The sequence below is a fragment of the Bactrocera oleae genome, chromosome 4 (assembly GCF_042242935.1).
Source record: "Bactrocera oleae isolate idBacOlea1 chromosome 4, idBacOlea1, whole genome shotgun sequence".
Classification (NCBI taxonomy): domain Eukaryota; kingdom Metazoa; phylum Arthropoda; class Insecta; order Diptera; family Tephritidae; genus Bactrocera; species Bactrocera oleae.
The window spans coordinates 2,808,271-2,829,293 of NC_091538.1; the positions used below are offsets into that span (position 1 = coordinate 2,808,271).

A 21,023-nucleotide genomic window follows, 5' to 3' on the forward strand; every position below is an offset into this window, starting at 1 on the left:
GTGCATTTAACGCTTTTGATCAGTTCATTATTACTTCGACATGGTGGTCAAGTGTCATATTTGTGTGTACACACACACACACACACAGCGTGTCGGTTGTCCCTTTAACTGCGTATTTTTTTATGCCGACATTTTGCATTAACAATTCGACGCTCATCAGCTTATCGTGACGATGATCGCGTTTCGCGCTCAGATCTCGCGCTGCCGCTGCGCACCACATCACGTTAGGTATATGTTGCACATATGATTGTGTATTCAAATTTATAACAAGCCTCGTATGAGCTATGCGTCTGTGGCGAATTGCCGCCGCATTACTGTGACAACGACAAATTGGCGGTAATTACAACGCAACAAGCTACATACATATTATTTATCGCGATCGCGATTAAAATCTCGTCGCGTTCGAGTATGAAGTTGGTCAGTGGAGCGATTGCGCTTAAAGGTTGCAGATAAATATGATATTTTGATGCATTTTTTTATGCGTGCCATCTATGCAATATTTATGCATGTGTGTGTGTGTGTATGTTTGTAGTTGGCACAAAGTGGCTTGGTACTCGTTTAAAAGCTTATATCTAAACTATTATGAACATAAGTTAGTTCAAGTAGTGAAAAACGATGCTAAACTTGTTGTAAGTATTTACTTGATAGTTTTTTATGTGTGTACATTAGATTTTTTATTGAAAGCATTATTAAGCGAATCTTTTTGTATATAAATTTCTGTTACACAACTGTTTAAAAAATTTTCTTTGATATTTACTATGCAAATTTTAGTTAAAACAACTTGCTTCAAGTAAAGCTTAAAATGCAATTAACAATTTTTTTTCTAAAATTTTGAGTTTAGACGCTAAATCAGAAAACTTGTCAACTATTTGCAAAATAATTGCAAAATTTGCATAATGCTTGTTGATTGCATACCAACAGTTGTTAGAAGAATATCGCAGAGTTCGCGCTTGTGCTTATCAAAATAAACTGGATGTCCAAAAATAGACATATGCATAAACATACATATGTACATATATACAAATTCACAAGGCAATTTAAGCGCCACACAAAATCTATATGCGCCGATATGGATGATTGCGATGTTTACTGCTTTGTGGCAAACGTTTGTTCAGTTCATAACGCCTCTGATATGTGCTGTCCTCATAACGGTAATTGTTCTGCGCATAATCAACGTATTGGTTATAATTCGCACGTATTGTGTCATGGTGTTGGCGATTAGGATAGGGATAGCTTGCACCACCTATAATTGATAAGTTAAAACATATGTTGAGGCAGACGCTATGATTTACGAATTACCTTGATTCAAATGTCTGCTAGTATTTACATAACGACTGCTATAGTTGCGCTCATTTCGCTGTGAATTGGCAAAGCTGTTATCCAACAATTGGCGCGCTGGACTTGCTGCTGCAGCATTGGCAGCACTGGTGATGCGTTGTTGTTGCATATTTGCATCCTGTCGTATACGTTCGAAACGATCGCGCCTATCGAAATGCTTCGGTGACGGCGCTAATTTAAGCTCCTGCGTTGCGGGCCATGAAAGTGCTCGTTCGAAACGAGCGCGCCTGTCGAGGTCATTGGGTGACGGCGGTAATTTAAGTTCTTGAGTTGAGATTGGTTTCTTGCTAGACGCTTCAATTAAAGATTTGGTATCTGGTTTTAACGCGTTATAGTTACTTTCGGTGCTGTTGGCATTTTGTGCAGCTTTTGTTAAATCATAAAGCGAATCTAAATAGTTTTTCCGTTCGATCTTATGACCGCGCGAATGATTAAATTCTGACGTAAGGAAGAGAAAATCAAAACGTGTGCAGCTTTACCGATAAATTGTTAGAATAAATTTCGAAAAATTGTTCTACCGATAACATATTAAATTATGAATGCGGCATGCACGTAGTACTAATTTTATATACTAACTTTTACATTTGATAGTAGAAATAAATAAGTTTGTTACTACTTACTGTCTATTGCATCTTCGGGTTTCACATCTAGCTCAGATATCATATAATTGCAAATCAAGTAGCCAGTACGATTGACGCCATGTGTACAATGAACACCAATAAGTTTATCTGAAAAGAATTGAAGAGTATATTATATGAAATATATTATAAATAATTCAGAGTTTTTAATAAAAAAAAAAACATGAAAAGCTTTAATAAGTTTATATGGCAAACATATGCTTGTATGGCAGATATAAGCTATAGTGATCCGATCTGAACAATTTGTTCGCGACTAGCACCGTTGCCTTGGACAATGTATCAATGCCAAATTTCGTGAATATATCTTTTCAAATAAAAGAGTTTTCCATACAAAAACCTAACTTTGCTTGTGCAGTTTGTATGGCAGCTATATGCTATAGTGGTCCGATAACGGCGGTTTCGACAAATGAGCCGCTTCTTGGCGAGAAAAAGACGTCTGCAAAATTTTTACAACGATATCGCAAGAATTCAAAACTTCGCCTGCAGCCATTCACATTCTCCTAGAGGAATAGCTCGTAGCGAGAAATCGCTTGAGTCATAAGTATATATGTTGAAAAAATGGCACAAAGCAAATATTATTTGCAGTAAAGATGCCATTGTCGGCTAACAAAGGCCGCAAAGAATGCGCACCAAAATGTAAAAGTGCATAAAAGAAATCGACCACAAAATTTTAATTTACAAAAACCAACCGCAAAAATATGTCAACACCCACACACTGCGACGCAAATGTTGCTGCCAAAGAGATTGCGGCTGCAGTCACTGCGTACGCAAAATAAACTAAATGCTCGTGCAACAGCCATAGTATAGTATTCAAACACAGTAAAAAATGCGCAAATGCAAACCTGTTGAAAGCCGGAGACGTAGAAGTTGCAACGCCAACAATAACTACAACAGCAACAACAACACACATAGTGTTTAACATGGGCAATAAATTTCGAAAAACATGTCAGCGCAACAGCAGCATTTGCACAGCAAGTAGAAGCGAGTGCTATGCGCATGCGCATCTTACATGAGATTCGTCATGTTTGCATAGCTTGCTTGAACTATTACGTAGCGGGCGAATGGTGAGTAGGCTACAGCGACCACTCACTGCAGCTGCCGCCTGCGCTACTGCAGCTGTTGGCGCAGTTGTCGCTTCTTCAGACGCCACGGTTTTGGCCAGCCTTGATATTGCTGTTGTTGATGACAAGACCACCGCAAATACTGATTTGTTGTTAGTTGTGCTTTACTTGTTCATATCGTTATGTTTGCAATATCAATTTGTGAGTGCATTGTTTACCTAGCTTTGTATTATGTCTGCACTAATTTTATTGACCGCCGCGTAAATTGTGGCTTTGCTAAAAAAAAAACCTTTAAAGGATGGAATATTTTTTTAGTCAAGCCGACAAACTTTGATTTGCCAAGCACTGTGAGCACTTTATGGACAACTTGTCAAGAAGCAAAAAAAAAAAAAAAACAACATTTAACAGTAAAAAGATGTATTCCTGGAACTTAACTCAACACAAACTAACTTTTATTATCACTATAAACGTGACAATTGTAAAATCAGCTAGAAAAGATAATGTGGTTGTACTGATTAGGCAATGTATAGCATTTTCCTTACGGCTTATGACTACTTGAGAAAGTAATTGTTGGAATTTTGGTCCACGTTTTAAAAGTCTAGGTTAATTGGCAGACTTAATCGCGTGGGACGTTAGCACGAAGTGGTAACTTGTCCACAATCTGCCATTTAGAAAGGTATACACAACTTATACATATTATGCTAAAGTAGCTGCACTTGCAAAATACTCATAATTGGCATGAATCATACAGTGAAGGAAGCAGAAAACAAAAGACTTTTAGTTAGGATGTGGGTGCGTACATGTTGCACGCGTTGATACTAAAATAATACATTTTACATAAAAATTTTAATTTTACATAAATACTGCATATAAAAAGGCAATAGCAAAAAGCTTTATTTCGTTTATTGAGTTACTTACCGTTACCCGCATTTTTATTTAAAAAATCAAAAACCAGTTTTTTGAAGCTGTAAATATAACAAAAAAAATCATAAAGCAATTTAAAAAAATTACACACACATACATATGTATTTATGAATAGATTTAAGCAATACTTACCGATGAACCAAATATGGCGGTGGTATATGATGGCCAGGTATCATTAATTTATTGTACTCCAAGCCCTTATTTACAAAGCACTATGTGCCCAAAAAAATATATATAAGTAAAAATACATAATTTATTATTTAATAGATATTATTAAATGGAACTATGCAAAAATGCTTACATCTGGCGTATAATAACGTGAAGTGTTCGTCAGATCTATAATCATACCCAAGTTCGGTATTGATTTCAGTAAAATTGTTACATCGAGTCGACGCTGTTCCTCCACATTTTCATTAACCGCCTATAGAAAACGAAAAAAATTATAATTTTGAACATACGAATCAAAAATATAAAAACTTATGTTTTGCTTGTGGATTTTTTGTACGCAAAAATGCATATATTTATGTTTTTTATTATTATAGCTTGTGTTAACTCTTAAAATATACGCAATTCATTATGCAAAGACAAAATTGAAAAATACCAACATAGGCCCGCAAGTCATTTAGCAAAGAGACCACCCTAAATGTCTGACAAAATAAATTGCTTAATTAACGAAAAATAATAAAAGTCACTCTCTCAATACAACAAATACGCATACGCGTATACAGTTTCAACTAAACACTTGCGCATGCGTGCGCCTTTTCAGCCACGGTGTGACATGTCTTGCCTGCGAGCGCATTTCTGTGTGGTATAATTAATATAAATTTAACTTAAAGCCGCAACAAAGAATGCGTTCATGCAACGTACGCCGCGTTCGGAAAGTTGTAGAGGCAAGGCATTCAGTAAATAGCAATATGACAAGAATAAAGGCGCACAGGTAAAAAAAAAAACATATGACAACCACCGCTAACCGCCAATGCCAACTCCCGGCTCCCTTTGGAGTTGCTGTTATTTAATTAAGTAAAACAATTTAATTTCATCTTCATATTTTCCTTGACTTTAATAGGAAATGGCGCCTCAGCTTGTTGTTCCGGCACCATCAGTCAGTAGGTGTGTGGTCCACAAACTCGCGGTATACATCCCTTTGTTTTATTTTAGCTTTATTTTAATAATTAAAAATCTTTTTTATCGAAAACTACATGCATATATGTATGTACATATTAAGGGTATATATGTAATAGCAGACATATGTACAAACATGCGTTCTAGAGATAAGCCTATATGTATGCAAATATTTTAGCAAGTTTTAGGTTTCTTTATATTGGCCACTATAAAGTCCTGTAACCTATAAAACACTTTTGATTACGATAGTGCCGATATAATTAAAACCGGTTTTTGGAATTGTTATCGTTGTGGTTTATTTTTGAAAAAAAATTAATTTTGCAATGACAAGTCATGCAAACATCGTAGGGATTTGTAGGGTTCCTTTCTTAAAGATTACCAAAACCAATTAAAATAAATTCACTTTCCGCTCACGGATTTGAAGTCTTCGCGTAAAAATAAGACGATTTAAAAAAAAATCATTTTTGAGGTCTCCTTAGTTGTGCGACCTAAACTATACATTTACCGTTTTTCTTTAAAATGCTCACCTCGCGAAGCGGCACTTTAAATGCAATAAACCGTGTCCCTTCAACCCGTTGACCCATTGGAGTATAGTTAAGCCATCTGCAAATTATTACATACTTATATGAATGGAAATACATTTGTGCTTCAGACTGCACTAAATTGCAACTGCTTACCTATCCGGTATTGAACGTGCCATTGCCTTGCTACTATTTGATAGTTGTCGCACGGACAACAAAAAATATTTATTTACTTTTGAATACACTTTGAATTTAAAATTGTAAAAGTTGTAGAAAACTACCAATATATTTATCAAAATTTTATGATATGGAAAACACTATAAATATTTACGAAGATATTTGGCATATATTACAAAGATGACACATTGTCGCACGCACGCACACATGTCAACAATCAATGATGCCACTTTACCACAAAATGTTATCAACATGCAGTCAAATCTCTCAATGACTGTGGTAAGTTTGCAAATACAATTGTGGGATTATTGCGTTATAAATATGTATATTCAAAAAGGACAAAAGAATCTTGTGAATTATCTACATTGTTATTATTTAAACCATATGTTATTATTTAAACCATATGACTTATGTATTATATAGCATTTAAATTATTCAAATTTGACAGTAGCACAGCATAGTTGAGACACAAACCCACCAGTTGAATAACTTACCATGAACAGCTGTCTGAAGACTTATTCGACTTTTGGACTTTCGTGGCGATCGCCTAATTAACGATATTGTGATTTAGGAAAAAAGTCTTATCAACGAACATTTTTATAGGAGATTGCAGCTAAACTACCTAGAATTTATTTTTGTAATTATTTATTATTTTTTTCAAACTATAATGTTCAGTTCCAATGCAAGGAATCTTATTCGCAGCAGTTTGGTAAGCCAAGAGCAATAATGAAACCCACGTGAAAACAAAACAATAATACATTTATTACAGATCAACCGCTGCAAAAGCACCTTGGTGGTTGCTGAGCATAATAATGAAGCACTAAATCCGATTACATTAAACACCATCTCAGCGGCAAAGAAGATCGGTGGTGATGTCACAGTATTGGTAGCTGGTACCAAATGTGGTCCGGTAAGTGTATTACTCGCTTATATTGCATACCTACGTATATATGTTTGCATAATCAAGTACAATGTAATAACGTGTATACAATTTCTAGGCATCTGAAGCACTTGCCAAGGTCGAAGGTGTTGCTAAAGTGTTGGTGGCGGAGAACGCAGCTTTCAAGGGTTTCACTCCGGAATCTATCACACCACTAGTGCTGGCAGCTCAATCGCAATTCAAGTTTACACATATATTGGCGGCGGCCACAGCCTTCGGAAAAAATGTACTTCCACGCGTAGCATCTAAATTGGATGTTTCGCCTATTTCAGAAATTATTGATGTAAAAAGCGAAGACACTTTTGTGCGTACTATTTACGCTGGTAACGCCATATTGACGCTACGCTCCACAGATCCCGTTAAAGTAATAACTGTACGTGGTACGAATTTCGCACCTGTCGCTGCTACTGGTGGCAGCGGTGCCATTGAACAGGCACCAACTGGAGATTATGCCTCCCAATTGAGTGAATTTGTTTCGCAAGAACTCACTAAGTCGGACCGTCCAGAGTTGACTGGTGCCAAAGTGATTGTATCTGGTGGACGTGGTTTGAAATCTGGTGATAACTTTAAACTACTTTATGACTTGGCTGACAAATTTGGTGCTGCTGTAGGTGCTTCTCGTGCCGCCGTTGATGCTGGTTATGTGCCCAACGATCTGCAAATTGGTCAAACAGGCAAAATTGTTGCACCACAGTTATATATCGCTGTCGGCATCTCAGGCGCCATACAGCACTTGGCTGGCATGAAGGACTCTAAAACAATAGTGGCTATAAACAAAGATGCCGAAGCACCAATTTTCCAAGTGGCAGATATTGGATTAGTGGCAGATCTTTTCAAAGCTGTGCCAGAATTAACAGGGAAATTGTAAGGCTACAATGTCGACATTCATCATCTGATATAAACCGTAGTGCATTTATTATTATTTTTTTCCTAAACAAAAATTTACCACCAGTTGCTTTATAATTAGATAAAATTCAGTTTTTTTTTTCTATTATGTATACAACGCGTATATTAGTTCGCAATCATCATGTCGAATTCAACCACTACCCCAAAAATACTTTTTGTTTAAGAATAAAATTGATAAACTTTTATATTATCTAAATCCACAACGTTTTATATGTTTTGCAAAATTTCGGTAGAAGCTTCAATGCATTACGTAATTGTTTTGTTGTCTAGGGCGATATTTGCTTATAACGCCCGGTGGTTTTTTGATTATAGCATACCTTTAGGCCTCATTTAAATTAAACTAATAAATATTTAATTTGGATTACGTTCACTTTATGCCATCATGAACGGTTTAATGCAGAATATAACGGTTAATGTTTTTGTATTTAAATAGGTTTTAGTAGCATGCTGGTGTAAATATAAATGATATCAAATAAATTAGGTTGCTAGAGAGCGTTAAAAATAAAATTTAATAAAATATAGTTAAGCATATCTAAAGCAGTAAACATATTCACAAAACCTTAAATATGAAAAATTTAGGCAGAACAAATACTTATTAGGTTAATTAATATTTTACGTCTTTGATTAGCAATAAATGTAAATATATATGTATAAGTATAAGAAAATGCGTAGTAATTTTAAAATCAGTGCCGCTTCAACTGAAAACATTACTACAATTGACCATTCAAGCATGCAAGCAAAACATGTTCGTGCTAAAGTTTTTAATCAATGAATTCGAAACTATATACTCGCATACGCATGTTTAGTATATATTCTTAAATTAATATTGATCATAAAAGTGGGCTTGTCAGGCCATTTTATAACGCTGTGACTAAAAAATAAATAACGTTAAAATCTAACCCCTGATTAACGATTAGTGATGACAATAGTAGGGTGGAGCGAAAGAAAATTTTTTTTTTTGCTTAGCCTGAGGGTAAAATTTGTAGATTATATATAAAGAAAATTTTTGAAAAAAAAAATATTTTTTTTAACTCTAGTGGGCCAATCACTTTTAAAGTAAATTTCAAGTTGAAATTTTATTTGAAAAAAAAAAATATTTTTGGTTTAAACTCTTCACATTTATATAAAAATGACCGAATTTGACTGTTTTTGACTCAAAATTTATTTTAACGCTTAAGGAAAGCATGTTGTATCTTAAGACTAACTAATGACCACAAAATTTTTTTTAAGTTGATAACTTTTAATTGGCCGGAAAGAGGACTCTCCACAGCTTTTAGAACACTTATCAAAAATTTTATACGAAATAAAAATTTTCACTCGAAACTTTACTTAAAAAGTAAAAAGCCTCTAGATGTTAAAAAAATTGTTTTTTTCCATAAATTTTTTGTTTTTATAATCTACAAATTTGACCCTCAGGCTAAGCAAAAAAAATTCGCTCCACCCTAGTCAATAGTACGTAAAAATTGCAAAAATATTTTCTACTTAATAAAAATTAAAGAAATAACTTTGTTATTCAATTTACGCTCAATCATTGAATTTTTCTTCCTATAAACAAGGGCGTGTGCCTTTTCTATGTGATTTCTGTAAGTGAATATTATCGCCTGACCTATTTTAATGCCAATTAACGCAATATACTTACATATGTATATATTGTATATATACTATATGCATGTACTTAAATATACATACATATGTATGTATATGTTTATAGATCGTTATTTAAATGTCGTAAAAAGTTAATACTTTTTCAAGCATGGAAATAAAAAACAACATTAATGGTGATATCAGTATGGACATTTCTAAAACTTAAAAGAATAAAAAAAATTATAAATTATAAATATATAGTTAAATGAATATTTCAAAACCGAAGTAAACAAACTATATATATTTTATAAATCTGTTTAATATATATAATACATATATGGTATATATAAATATAATCATATATATACATATATAAATGCTGATTTAGCACAATTATCACTTGTGAAAATTTGCGGAATATAATAAGAGGAAGAGAGATGGAGAAAATTGTAATAATTAAGTTGTTAATTAGTCTTCTAAGTCAGTGCGCAATTAATTTACAAATATTCATTGATCTAGTATATATTGTTTACAAATATTCATTTCCACAAAAAAACCGCTTGACTTGCTTACTTTTGAGTATGTAGTGCATTCACAGTTACCATTTAAATTTGCAATTGCTAAAATGATCACTTGAATACTGAACGCCTTTATTTTGTCATAAGCCTTTCGTGGGCGGTTTTAAATTTGTAGAATCCTAGTTTTAACCTATAACATTTGGTTGCACGTCACGAATCGAAGTAGAAACCTGGTAGAAACAATACCAAACAATCGTTATTGAGAGATCATTAAATTATTTGCGAAAAAAGAGCAATGATAAGGCTGAATAGTTTATAGTGAATATGCCACATGACGGTTGTGCTTGGAAATCAAAATCAAATAATAACAAAATGAAATCGAATTAATATAATATATAGACTACTACTTATTTCCTATTCCAGTAATCATACACGATCATACATTGTATGGACCGCTTACACACGCTTGCACACTGGCGTTCAAAGATCGCATTGAGCATATGCACCGGCACGGGGAAGTCTCGGTGCCGGCTGTTGTCATACGCGCTTATCAAACGAGACTAGACTTTTATTATTTTAGCGAACTTTTGCTCTTTCCTTGATATGAGCGCGAGTAGGCATTCTATACTTTAATGTTGGTATTGCAACAGTTCGTAAAATATACAAACATTTCAATTGAACCCAAATTATGCAAGTAAATATGTGCGCATGTATGTTAGAAAACGAAAATTTATAGGTACATACATATATACAAACATGCAGCACGGGATATGCGAGTAAACCAGCAATTTAAGCTGATGAAATGTGTGTTTTGTATGAAACAAGTTTCGCCTAATATGCAGCTACCGTTATTTGCACGAATATTTTAAGTCGTTTATTGGTTTGTGGCAATTTTGCACGTAATTACTTATTGGTAAGTATTTACAGAATTGCACGTCTGAAAACTTCCGGAATTTTCACGAATTCCATCAGGAAATTGTAATGAAAAAAATTTTTAATTTTTAAATTTAAAAAAAATCATTAGCAATTATTAATTAGTGGAAAAAAGTTGACAATTTATTGGTTCAGTAACATTCGTCTAGATGCGCGCACATCTGCTGGAGATTTAAACTTCATAATGATTAAGTTATTGATAACCAAAAAACACGTGTTACAGCTACAAAAATTCAAAAAATCAAAGCAAAAATAGCCGATCGCTTTCAGCATTTGAACAATATGATTTGTTACACTTGCATGTACAAGAAACGATTTTTTTAGTTAGTTAGTTTTTAATTAACAGATTAGCCGCCAACATGCGCCTTTAAAAATTTCAATTTGACAACGAAAGTGTCAAATAAATAACATATTTTAATAAGCAATTATTTAGCAAAAGAAACAACAAAGTGACCGTTACGCAAACATAATTGAAAACGGATGCGCTTTAATTTACTTAATCTCGCTAATTAGCAGCTGTCAGCAACAAAAAAGCAAAAGTTGTTAGCTAAACAAAAAAAAACGAATAATTAGTGCAGAAAAGTGTAAATTATTTATAAATAACTATTAAGATGATTTAAATTTGGCTCTCTGCAGCAACTATGTAAATAGTTGATTGGCATGCGAACGCTGAGTGCCTACGGCGTACAAGGTCAAGTTTTAAATGTAGGTTGGCCCTGCTATCAATAAAAGAATATATAATTAATACAAGAGTGCTTATATATTGTTGCAATTATTAATGAATTATCAATTTATGTGCAGCTAGGTGAGTGCACGACGCAATTTATGATGTACGACGTAAATTCGTGATGCAGACTATGCTATTCCATGTCATAGATAAGCACTTTGCATGTATTCAGCGTGGCTTTTCTTAACCTTGTGCGCGGTGATGTGCCGTTAAAACAACAACATACGTTTAACAAACATTTTTTATGCTAAAACTAAAATCTGATATTAATAAAAGTGTTTTCACAACAATTTTCCACTGTCGAGTTTTACTAACGGCCGCTAGCTTTACAAGCGTAAACAAGTTTGCCAAATATTTACTATCGGTAAATAATCAATTACTGCAAAAACTGCACAACTTTGATTACTGCTAACGCTTTGCGCAAGCGCAAGAAACGCATCAAGTATCCAAATCATGGTATGATGATGATGGGTTACGGTATAGCACCTGACTGACTAAACCACTATGCGCAACCGCTCGCTACACATGTGATCTGACGCATACCACTATACCATATTTATAGTAATAAAAAAAAAAACACTATCTGCGACAACATCTGCAGCAAAGCATTGGCTAAACGCTTGACTGTTTGTCGCATTTACCATTTTTTCTTGGGGTTGTGAACAGATAAGCCAAGCGATTTGGTTTCAAACGTCAATTTGTTCGTAAACGTATTCAATAATTGTATGTAAAACGACGTCGGCATCAGCAGCGCGCCGTATGTGTATGCTGTTGTAGCGCAGCGCGCAGTCTGAGCCGTTAAACGACGGAAACGTTGGTGATGTTGGCGCTGACAGCAAGCTGTCGATCACAGTATTTTCCTGGTGATCTAACAAAGCAGACGTACAAGTTGGAGAGCACGGTAAAAAACGTGGTGAATGCATATATTTGTGACTACAAAAGTGTAACGGTACATAATAGTGTTCGAACCTTGAATGTGAAAGGAAGTGTAGTGTAGCGGAAGCAAAGTGCCTAACGAAAAGGGAACTTTAAAAGAGCGTAAAATATACACAGAAGTGTAATTAAAAGAAGCAGTGTAAAGCTTTATTCAAAATGGCTACCAATGGCAAGCGTGTGTGTGTAATTGGTGCTGGTACAGCAGGACTTTGCGCGTTGAAAAATTCACTGCAACAGGGCATGGACGCGATCGCCTATGAGCAATGTAGCGAGATCGGTGGCACCTGGGTGTATACGAAACCAGGTGAAAATGATGTGCATAGCAGCATGTACGAGGGTTTACGGTATGTCTACATAAGACTAATCAAAATATGTTGGTTCTGGCAATAATTTCTTTTTTACTCTTATTGCTATTCATATTTTTACGTATATTTAAAAATGTAAAGCACAAATCTGCCCAAAGAGGTTATGGGTTACCCGGATTACTCATATCCTTCGGAAATCGAGCAATCATTCGTACCGTCTGCCGAAGTGCTGAAATTCTTGCAGTCGTATGCGCAACATTTCGATTTATCACACTACATTAAGCTGCAGCATGAGATAATACGTGTGCGTCCTTTGGATGAAAAATGGGAGGTAAGTTAAAAAAAAAACAAAAACTAAAAATAAATTTAAAAAAAAAATTTATTTTAAAAATAAAAATATAGAAAAGAAATAAAAAATAGAAATGAATTCAAAAAATACTGAAAAAGCAATTTAAAAAAAATTAAAGAAAAACTAAAATAAAATTTAAAATAAACAATAAAACGAAAAAAAAAAAAATAGAAATGAATTCGAAAAATACTGAAAAGGAATTTAAAAGAAAGTAAATAAAAACTAAAATAAAATTTAAAATGAACTAAAAAACGAAATAATATAAAATACAAAATAGAAATGAATTTAAAAAAAACTGAAATAGAAAAAAAAATAATAATATATAAACTAAAAAAAAAAAAACTAAAAAAGAAATACAAAAATAAAATAAAATAAAATATAGAAATGAATTCAAAAAATACTGAAAAAGAAATAAAAAAAATTAAATAAAATAATAATAATAATAAAAAAATTTAAAAAAAAATTCAATAAATACTGAAAAAAAGTGAAAAAATTAAATAAAAATTAATTTTAAAAAATACTGAAAAATAAATAAAAAAATTAAATTATAATAATACATAAATTAAAAAAGACTAAGAAGAAATAAAAAAAAATAAATATAATAATAAATGAAATCAAGCAAGACTACAAAAATAAAACAATAAAATGAAATTAAAAATAAAAACAAATTCAATAAATACTGAAAAAGAAATTAAAAAATAAAATAATAGTAAAAAAATTTAAAAAAAAGACTAAAAAGAAATTAAAACATAAAATAAAATAATAATAATACTAAATTAATTACAAAAAGACTAAAAAGAAATAAAATATAAAATAAAAATCAATTCGAAAAGTACTGAAAAGATATGAAAAAATATAAAATAATAATAATAAATAAATTTAAAAAAAGATTAAAATAAAATTAAAAAATTAAATAAAATAATAATTATAATAAACTAATTAAAAAAAGATTAAACAGAAATTTAAAAAAATAAAAAAAAAAATTTTTTAATTCGAAAATTACTGAAAATAAATGAAAATTAATAATAACAGTGTGTAAATGTGTAAAGTGGCTATAATTACTTATACAAGATTAATATTTTAAATTCAATATTTGTTGACATTTTTTTTTTCTAAAAAAACTCCATTATTTTTGTATACATATTAATTTACATTTAACTTATTTCGTTTCTCTCGCAGATCTACATCCGCGACATCAAGAATGACACTTTTATCAAAGAAATATTTGACTTCGTTTTCGTTTGTAATGGGCATTATAGTATGCCACTGATGCCAGATATCGAAGGCATAGATAGTTATAGAGGTAAAAAGTTGCACAGTCATTGGTATCGTAAACCGGATACATTTAAAGGTAAATACCGCAAATGCAGGGCTTAATTTATGTTAAAATGAACCAGCATAAACGACCTTGTTCTTCCAGGTACCACTGTACTCGTAATCGGCGCTGGCCCTAGTGGCATGGATATTACGAATCACATCAGCAAATTCGCTAAGCAAATCTATCTTAGTCATAATTTGGATCCTGCACCCTGCACCGATTTCATGCCAAATGTTACGCAGAAGACAGTCGTAAAACGCTTCACCGAAGATGGCGCCGTCTTCAAAGATGACAGCACTGAAACCTTCGATCACATTATCTTCTGCACTGGCTACAAATACACATTCCCATTCCTCAGTATCGATGTTTCGTTGCGCGTCGATGATAATTTCGTACACCCACTTTATAAGCACTGCATCAATATACATTATCCCACGATGGCATTGATTGGCCTGCCCTTCTATGTGTGTCCATCGCAATCGTTCGATTTGCAAGTGCGTTTCGCGTTGGCATTCTTCACTAAGAAACGTGAGTTTCCGAGTCGCGAAGAAATGTTCGCCGATTTGGAGAAGGATAAGGAGAACCGACGCAAAAAGGGTCTGACCAACCGTCTAGCGCACGCGATGGGCGATAAGCAGGTGAGTCACATAACTAATGCAATTGCGTTAGTAGCCTATGACTCCAGCTGCAAGGAAATAAAAAATTAATATGGATTCGTATTTTTTTTTTATTCATCAGTACGACTACTACCAAGATCTCTCCGAAACGGCCGGTATTGAAAATATCAAACCGGTGATTAATAAAATCATGGAGGATTGCAGTCGGAAATATATTTATGAGCTCGCCACATACCGTAACGATCGCTTCAAGGTGCTCGATGATGAAACATTCGTGAAATTTCACTTGGAGACCGCTTGAAATTTAAATAATCTTTGTACTACTTGTACATGCTATTTGGGAGCTTTTTGGGGGTTAAGGGTTCATTGTGCTTACTTTATAATTATATATATATTTAAGCGTCATTAAGTCTATGTTATATCTTTTTTTATTATTATACTATATATTTTTAAAAAATTCATTATCATCTTCCATACACAAGATTCATATAGACAATAAAATGGTTTGTAAAATGAAAAAAAAAACGGTTACTTAATTTCTGAAAACGGTTTTGTGTTTTTTAAAAATATTACCAAGAGAAAAAAATTTGAAATGTTAGTGCGGAACTGAATATCTCCCTTTTTCGGTATAGCATAAACTTTTCTGAGTTTTATAACGGTAACGATACTACTCGCATTCATACACAATCTATAAGATGCTACTCATAAAGCATGTGCTGGAAAAGTATTTTTAATATTCTTCGAACAATTATGATTCTCTGAAGCCTATGGTTTTGCAAAGATCCGATAAATTCTATTGCTTTATCTGCGGTTAAATGCATATTATTATACCCAAGAGTGCATACATATATTAATTATTTAAGTGGAAGGCGAATAATATTAAACAAACAACCAGTGGGAATTCTCATTATTTTTTGGAGAAAAAAATCTACAAAAAACTGTTTTACAGCACCGACGCCCGCTTGAGAACTACACGCTCGGAAGAAATTGTTCCCGATCTCCGCCTCTCTCTTGTTCATTGAGTATATTTATGAAATTTCTAGGATTAAAGCAATGCTATTGGTGGACAACGGGTCTAGGGAGATTGAAAGGAAGCAAATCGCAAGGAAGATGTAATCTGCAGCAATTAAAAAGAATTGCGGCGTTGCCAACAATATGATTTAAGACACACACAACAAAAGAAATTCAACATAAAACTTCAGCAAGGAAAAAGTTATCGTTTCATAAATATTTAATCATTGTTTTTTGAATGAAAAGAAAACATATACCTCTGTACATAATCAAATAAATTTAATTAAATAAAAGACTATTAAATAGGCACTAAAGCTTGCTATAATAATACAGAGTAAGCACATATAATTAAGCGCGCTTCATATGATTAAAACGAATCCGTGCTTTGAAAGTATGAATATATAAATAATTCAAAAACTTTCCGCTTCTACTAGCATAAAAAATGTTAATTAGTGATTCAGCATAGATTTATTTGCTTTATACTCTCAGCAACTGATAACCCTCCTTTCCACCTTTCTCATGCCACTTTTCGCAGCAAAGGTGCCGTTTCTAGCGATAGTAGTGTCATAATTTTTCTGCTACGATATGTTGCACTGGTTTTTACTACACAGCACCCTTTCTCAGCAGAAACTGGTCTTTTGTACTTTTAGACACCGATAATCTTTTTATAGATAGAGACTTAAAACTTAGATATTGTGCAATTATATCTTTAGAATTTTAGTAATAGATGTGAGATGATGTCGACACATAAGAAACAATTACCTATGAAGTTAGGGTGACTTCAGATCACGAATGTAATTCATAAAATCATCGAAAGTGTCTTTTTATTTAGACCACAGCTTAAACGTGGAATTGCCCGCAAATTTCAAAACTAACTTTTATGGTGTTTCTTTAAAATATGAAATACTTTTCTAACTGAATTCCTTGTCCAGGTATGCATGTGTGTACATACATATATTACAATATACGAGTACTTTTATTTAAAAGGCATTATGTACTCGCATATACGAGTATGTAAGTATACTTATATATACTTGTATATATATAAATATATGTATGTAATTATTTGTAATGTCACATGTTTGTAAAGTTCGATTGTAGAATGAAAATATTTTGCTCGGCAAGTTGAAGATTACAATATATTATATATAGCATGACATTTTCAGTTACTGCTTGAAATCTCTATCTGGTAGCTGAAAAATATAATATATATTTCGTTAAAAATACGCGAGACGACGGACATTGTTCTCAAACCACAATTCGATTTTTGGCTGGAATTTGTAAAAAATTCAAATTTTTTTAGTAATTTTTTTCACAGCTACAACTAAATGATACACCCTATACTTAAATGCAGCTAGTACAACCGTACATACTTACACAAATGCAAACATTTCATATTAATTATTTTTATATTAATTATATATGTGCATTTACATGTGTAATCACTGTTTGCTCAAATAACTCGTACAATAAAGATTTTCATATCAAAGCCAATTAACTCATATCAGCTAAAATTCAAGAGCCTTATGCGCTTTACTGATCCACAAGCAGCGCCATCGACACATAAAGCAGCCAGCGAACTCACGCAGCCGTTCAGTTGTAACGTTCGTAAGTAACGAGGTGGAGCTTATCAAGACAGCGTAGGAATTTCGAAAAGTTTCGCGAAGTTAACCAAAAAAAAAAACAATATTTATGAAAATATAGCAAAAGAACACGGACACACGAAAAAAACTTTATGGCCGCAAAAGTACGTTGCTGTGTAGTTGGCGCCGGTGCTGCCGGACTCTGTGCGCTCAAGTATGCGCGCGAATATGGCATGGAGGCGGTGGCGTATGAGAAATATAACGAAATCGGCGGCACCTGGGTATGCACGGAGCATGCGGCGGACGGCTGTGCCGCAGCGGAAGATGTACACAGCAGCATGTATGATGGATTGCGGTAATTTAGAAGTTTTTGTAAAACATTTTAATACATGAGTGTGTATTAAATTACGGTAATTTAATGTAGAACCAATTTGCCAAAGGAAGTAATGAATTTTCCTGACTTCCAATTTCCAACGAATATGCGCGAATCTTACATACTGGCCAGTGACGTATTGAAATACTTTCAATCTTATGCCGAACACTTCCAACTACTACCACATATCAAGTTGAGGCAGGAAGTGATACGCGTGCGGCCCTTACAGTGCAAATGGGAGGTGCGCAAAAAATAATAAATAATTTAATTTACGTTTACAATCATCTGTATGCAAGATGTCGCGCTCGCATATAAAAAGTGTCTATAAATAGCTTATTGATTTTTGCAAATTAATGTATCTTACTGATCTTGCTAGGTGTTAACGCTTGATTTACAAAGCAACATCTACACGACGGAGCAATTTGATTACATTTTCATATGCAACGGCCGCTATGCGACGCCCTCTTATCCGAACACGCCGGGCATTGGTCTTTTTAATGGCCATAAAATACACAGTCATGTCTTTCGCAGAGCAGACACATTCAAAGGTGAGTCTTAATGCCGTAATTATTATTTTTTTATTCATAATAATACTATAACTTAGCATAGGCGTATATATAAAAATATTTTATTTTGCACTTTGAGTTCGCATTGCATACTTCTTTTAGTAGTATCATGATTTTGTTTTTAATATAATTTGCGAGGACTTTAATGTTCATTAAACGGTTTGCGCTCAATTCAGAATATTTATGGCTTATCAGCAACCAGTATTAAGTACGAATATGGCAAATGGAAACAAGCATATGTCTATATTTTGAAATAAAAACATCTGTTGTAATCAAATCACAACGATGATAAGGTCATTCGCAATTAAATTGCAAAAAGCAAAAAAAAAATTTTTTTTTAAAAATTTTTTAATTTAAAAAAATTTTTAAAATTTTAGTTGATTTTGTCACTGTAAAAAAACAACAAAAAACAAAAAAAAATTAATTAGATTTGATTTTGTTACTGTAAATATTTATAGTATTTTCGCTCTTTCAATATTAATATATTAAGATGTACTATAAACATATTTCCAGTTTTTTAGAAAATTTGTTCAAATAGAACTCACTCGAGTTCTCAAGGTCACACCAAGCATCAATACTTTTATTTGGTTTCTCAAAAGGCAGGCTTTCGAAACTCTTTGTCTCTGCTGACTATTAAAGCAAACGTAACTCGAAAGCTTAACCGGCATTGAACACGAAAAATTTAATCGAAGCATAGTCTAACGGTAAATCGGATTAGTAAGAGACTAAAATTGTAAGAACCAAATTTCAAGAACTGTAATTGACTTCAATAATCATAAGCATCCTCATCAAATATGTATTTATTTGTGCCTCACTACCAGCTAAAAAATCATTGCAGTTGTACTTTATAATATATAGTGCTACCGATATTTCAAATCATAAAAACACCAACTTTTTGTAAACACTCCACCCCACAGCTGCCACCGTTCTTATGGTAGGCGCAGGCCGTAGCGGTATGGATATCACCCACCACATTTACCCCTTTGCCGAACGTATTTACCTAAGTCATCATCTCCAACAAAAGCCGCCAATCACCGATTTTATGCCGAATGTTGTGCAGAAGCCGGTTGTGGAACGCTACACGGAGAACGGCGCCGTATTCAAGGATGGCACGCAAGCCAACTTTACGCATATCATCTTCTGTACCGGCTACGACCTGACGATACCCTTCCTCAGCGCCGATTGCAACCTGCAAGTGCACGACAATTTAGTATATCCTCTCTACAAGCACTGCATCAATATCTACCATCCCACAATGTGTTTCATTGGTCTGCCAATTTATGCCTATCCAATACAATTGTTCGACCTGCAAATGCGTTTTGTCATGCAATACTATAGCGGAAAACTGCAACTACCAAGTGCGAAGGATATGCTGGCCGATACGGAGCGTGATTTAGCAGAGCGCAGGGAGCGTGGCTTACCACGCAGGAAGGCGCATTTAGTGGGCGAGCGACAGGTGCGCGGCAATGAAATAACAATTAAATAAATTATATATATTTAGTTTTTGTTTTGGTTTTAGTTCGATTATTATGATGAGCTGGTGGCATTGACCGGAATCGAGAATATTAGACCAGTGATCAGAAAGCTATCGAAAATCTGTGGTGGTAAATTTCTTTACGATTTACAAAACTACCGCAAAACGGCATTTAAGGTGATAGACAATGAGCATTTTGTACAATTTAAATTAGGCGAAGTATAAGTATGAATATTTTACTTGAAATAAAGAAACAACAAAACTCACAAAACTGAAATTTTTTAAAAGAATGTGTAACATAAATATTAGAGCTCACATCTTTTTCGAAGAAGGTAGACCAAAACTTTTTATCTTCAACTCTAATAGGCTCCTAGGAGTGTGGTTAAGCTGCGAAGGATGTTCGTTTTGTGTGACAAAATAAAAGCGTATAGCTAAGTTATCGAGAGAAGCGCGGCAAAGCATTTAGCATCATACCAAAAAAAAAACGAAAGCACGGAGGTTCCAACAATTTTTAATATTTCACTTTTCCAAAACCATTTTGAGCTCCCACAACATCAGAGATAAAAAGATGTCCAACTCATATTTTACTGAAAATGAATGAATGAAAAAAGAGCAATTGCTAAACGTCAAAACCTGCTGAACTCAGGCAACTGTCAAAGTTCATGAGGTCTGACGTTAAGCAATTGGAAACAGAGAAACGGCCAGGTGAAATCCTACCAAACAAATATGTGAACAGAGAGATTTGTTGTCGCTGTTGAAGATCACTAACAAAAATTGGATAACAATGAAAATTAAAGGACATGCAACATACAAATGGGATAAAATAGGAAGCAACGACTGATTTAAAAGAAAAGGCACGAACGAACCTACATTCTTAAAACGATTAGGATCTACTTATATAAGCAGCAACAGCATATTCTTAAACTGCTTTGAGAATCTTTTTTTTACTCTTATTTAACTCTCTTAATAATGCTTATTCGAAACCAATCTCACAATTTTAATTCCGCAAAGAACTACTAATCTCTGTATAAGACGAATGAAGGATTATCTACATATATTTAATTTTAGTTGCACTACACAAACTTTATTTATTTTAACTAAG

At 33.5% G+C, this 21,023-nt stretch overlaps 4 protein-coding genes across 6 annotated transcripts; 3 read left to right on the forward strand and 1 right to left on the reverse strand.

The window, feature by feature from the left end:
• Window positions 1-619: 619 nt before the first annotated feature.
• LOC106616842 (RNA/RNP complex-1-interacting phosphatase homolog) lies at window positions 620-5,970 on the reverse strand. 3 transcript variants are annotated; one of them, XM_014233743.3, is made up of 9 exons: window positions 5,761-5,970; window positions 5,611-5,686; window positions 4,263-4,382; window positions 4,094-4,173; window positions 3,956-4,002; window positions 1,959-2,066; window positions 1,678-1,776; window positions 1,300-1,632; window positions 620-1,243 (listed from the first exon to the last, which is right to left on the reverse strand). In XM_014233743.3, the coding sequence occupies exons 1-9, from the start codon at window positions 5,781-5,783 to the stop codon at window positions 1,056-1,058; spliced, it is 1,074 nt and encodes a 357-aa protein (XP_014089218.2). In that variant the 5' UTR covers window positions 5,784-5,970; the 3' UTR covers window positions 620-1,055. The 3 variants fall into 3 exon arrangements, with proteins under 3 accessions (XP_014089218.2, XP_036230450.2, XP_014089217.2); XM_036374557.2 differs by lacking the exon at window positions 1,678-1,776; XM_014233742.3 differs by having other exon boundaries at window positions 1,300-1,776.
• A 320-nt stretch (window positions 5,971-6,290) lies between these two features.
• On the forward strand, window positions 6,291-7,823 carry wal (electron transfer flavoprotein subunit alpha wal). Its single transcript, XM_014233769.3, has 3 exons — window positions 6,291-6,490; window positions 6,551-6,691; window positions 6,780-7,823. Exons 1-3 carry the CDS (start codon window positions 6,449-6,451, stop codon window positions 7,587-7,589), a joined length of 993 nt encoding a protein of 330 aa, XP_014089244.2. The 5' UTR covers window positions 6,291-6,448; the 3' UTR covers window positions 7,590-7,823.
• A 4,394-nt stretch (window positions 7,824-12,217) lies between these two features.
• On the forward strand, window positions 12,218-15,439 carry LOC106616858 (uncharacterized). Its single transcript, XM_014233768.3, has 5 exons — window positions 12,218-12,669; window positions 12,772-12,961; window positions 14,159-14,330; window positions 14,400-14,935; window positions 15,036-15,439. Exons 1-5 carry the CDS (start codon window positions 12,482-12,484, stop codon window positions 15,213-15,215), a joined length of 1,266 nt encoding a protein of 421 aa, XP_014089243.1. The 5' UTR covers window positions 12,218-12,481; the 3' UTR covers window positions 15,216-15,439.
• A 2,051-nt stretch (window positions 15,440-17,490) lies between these two features.
• Window positions 17,491-20,180, forward strand: LOC106616845 (senecionine N-oxygenase). Its single transcript, XM_014233746.3, has 5 exons — window positions 17,491-17,863; window positions 17,933-18,122; window positions 18,258-18,429; window positions 19,365-19,903; window positions 19,967-20,180. Exons 1-5 carry the CDS (start codon window positions 17,661-17,663, stop codon window positions 20,144-20,146), a joined length of 1,284 nt encoding a protein of 427 aa, XP_014089221.1. The 5' UTR covers window positions 17,491-17,660; the 3' UTR covers window positions 20,147-20,180.
• The last annotated feature ends 843 nt before the right edge of the window (window positions 20,181-21,023 follow it).

Excerpts from the sequence above, each read along its gene's own strand:
- LOC106616842 (XM_014233742.3), bottom strand. The coding sequence starts at position 5,783 with ATGGCACGTTCAATACCGGATAG. Across the intron at positions 5,687-5,760 it reads GCACGTTCAATACCGGATAG|ATGGCTTAACTATACTCCAA; the intron begins GTAAGCAGTTGC and ends AATAATTTGCAG. Across the intron at positions 1,777-1,958 it reads ACCCGAAGATGCAATAGACA|AATTTAATCATTCGCGCGGT; the intron begins GTAAGTAGTAAC and ends TCCTTACGTCAG.
- wal (XM_014233769.3), top strand. The coding sequence starts at position 6,449 with ATGTTCAGTTCCAATGCAAGGAATCTTATTCGCAGCAGTTTG. Across the intron at positions 6,491-6,550 it reads ATCTTATTCGCAGCAGTTTG|ATCAACCGCTGCAAAAGCAC; the intron begins GTAAGCCAAGAG and ends CATTTATTACAG. Across the intron at positions 6,692-6,779 it reads CTGGTACCAAATGTGGTCCG|GCATCTGAAGCACTTGCCAA; the intron begins GTAAGTGTATTA and ends TACAATTTCTAG.
- LOC106616858 (XM_014233768.3), top strand. The coding sequence starts at position 12,482 with ATGGCTACCAATGGCAAGCGTGTGTGTGTAATTGGTGCTGGTACAGCA. Across the intron at positions 12,670-12,771 it reads AGCATGTACGAGGGTTTACG|CACAAATCTGCCCAAAGAGG; the intron begins GTATGTCTACAT and ends AAAAATGTAAAG. Across the intron at positions 12,962-14,158 it reads CTTTGGATGAAAAATGGGAG|ATCTACATCCGCGACATCAA; the intron begins GTAAGTTAAAAA and ends TTTCTCTCGCAG.
- LOC106616845 (XM_014233746.3), top strand. The coding sequence starts at position 17,661 with ATGGCCGCAAAAGTACGTTGCTGTGTAGTTGGCGCCGGTGCTGCCGGA. Across the intron at positions 17,864-17,932 it reads AGCATGTATGATGGATTGCG|AACCAATTTGCCAAAGGAAG; the intron begins GTAATTTAGAAG and ends AATTTAATGTAG. Across the intron at positions 19,904-19,966 it reads ATTTAGTGGGCGAGCGACAG|TTCGATTATTATGATGAGCT; the intron begins GTGCGCGGCAAT and ends TTTTGGTTTTAG.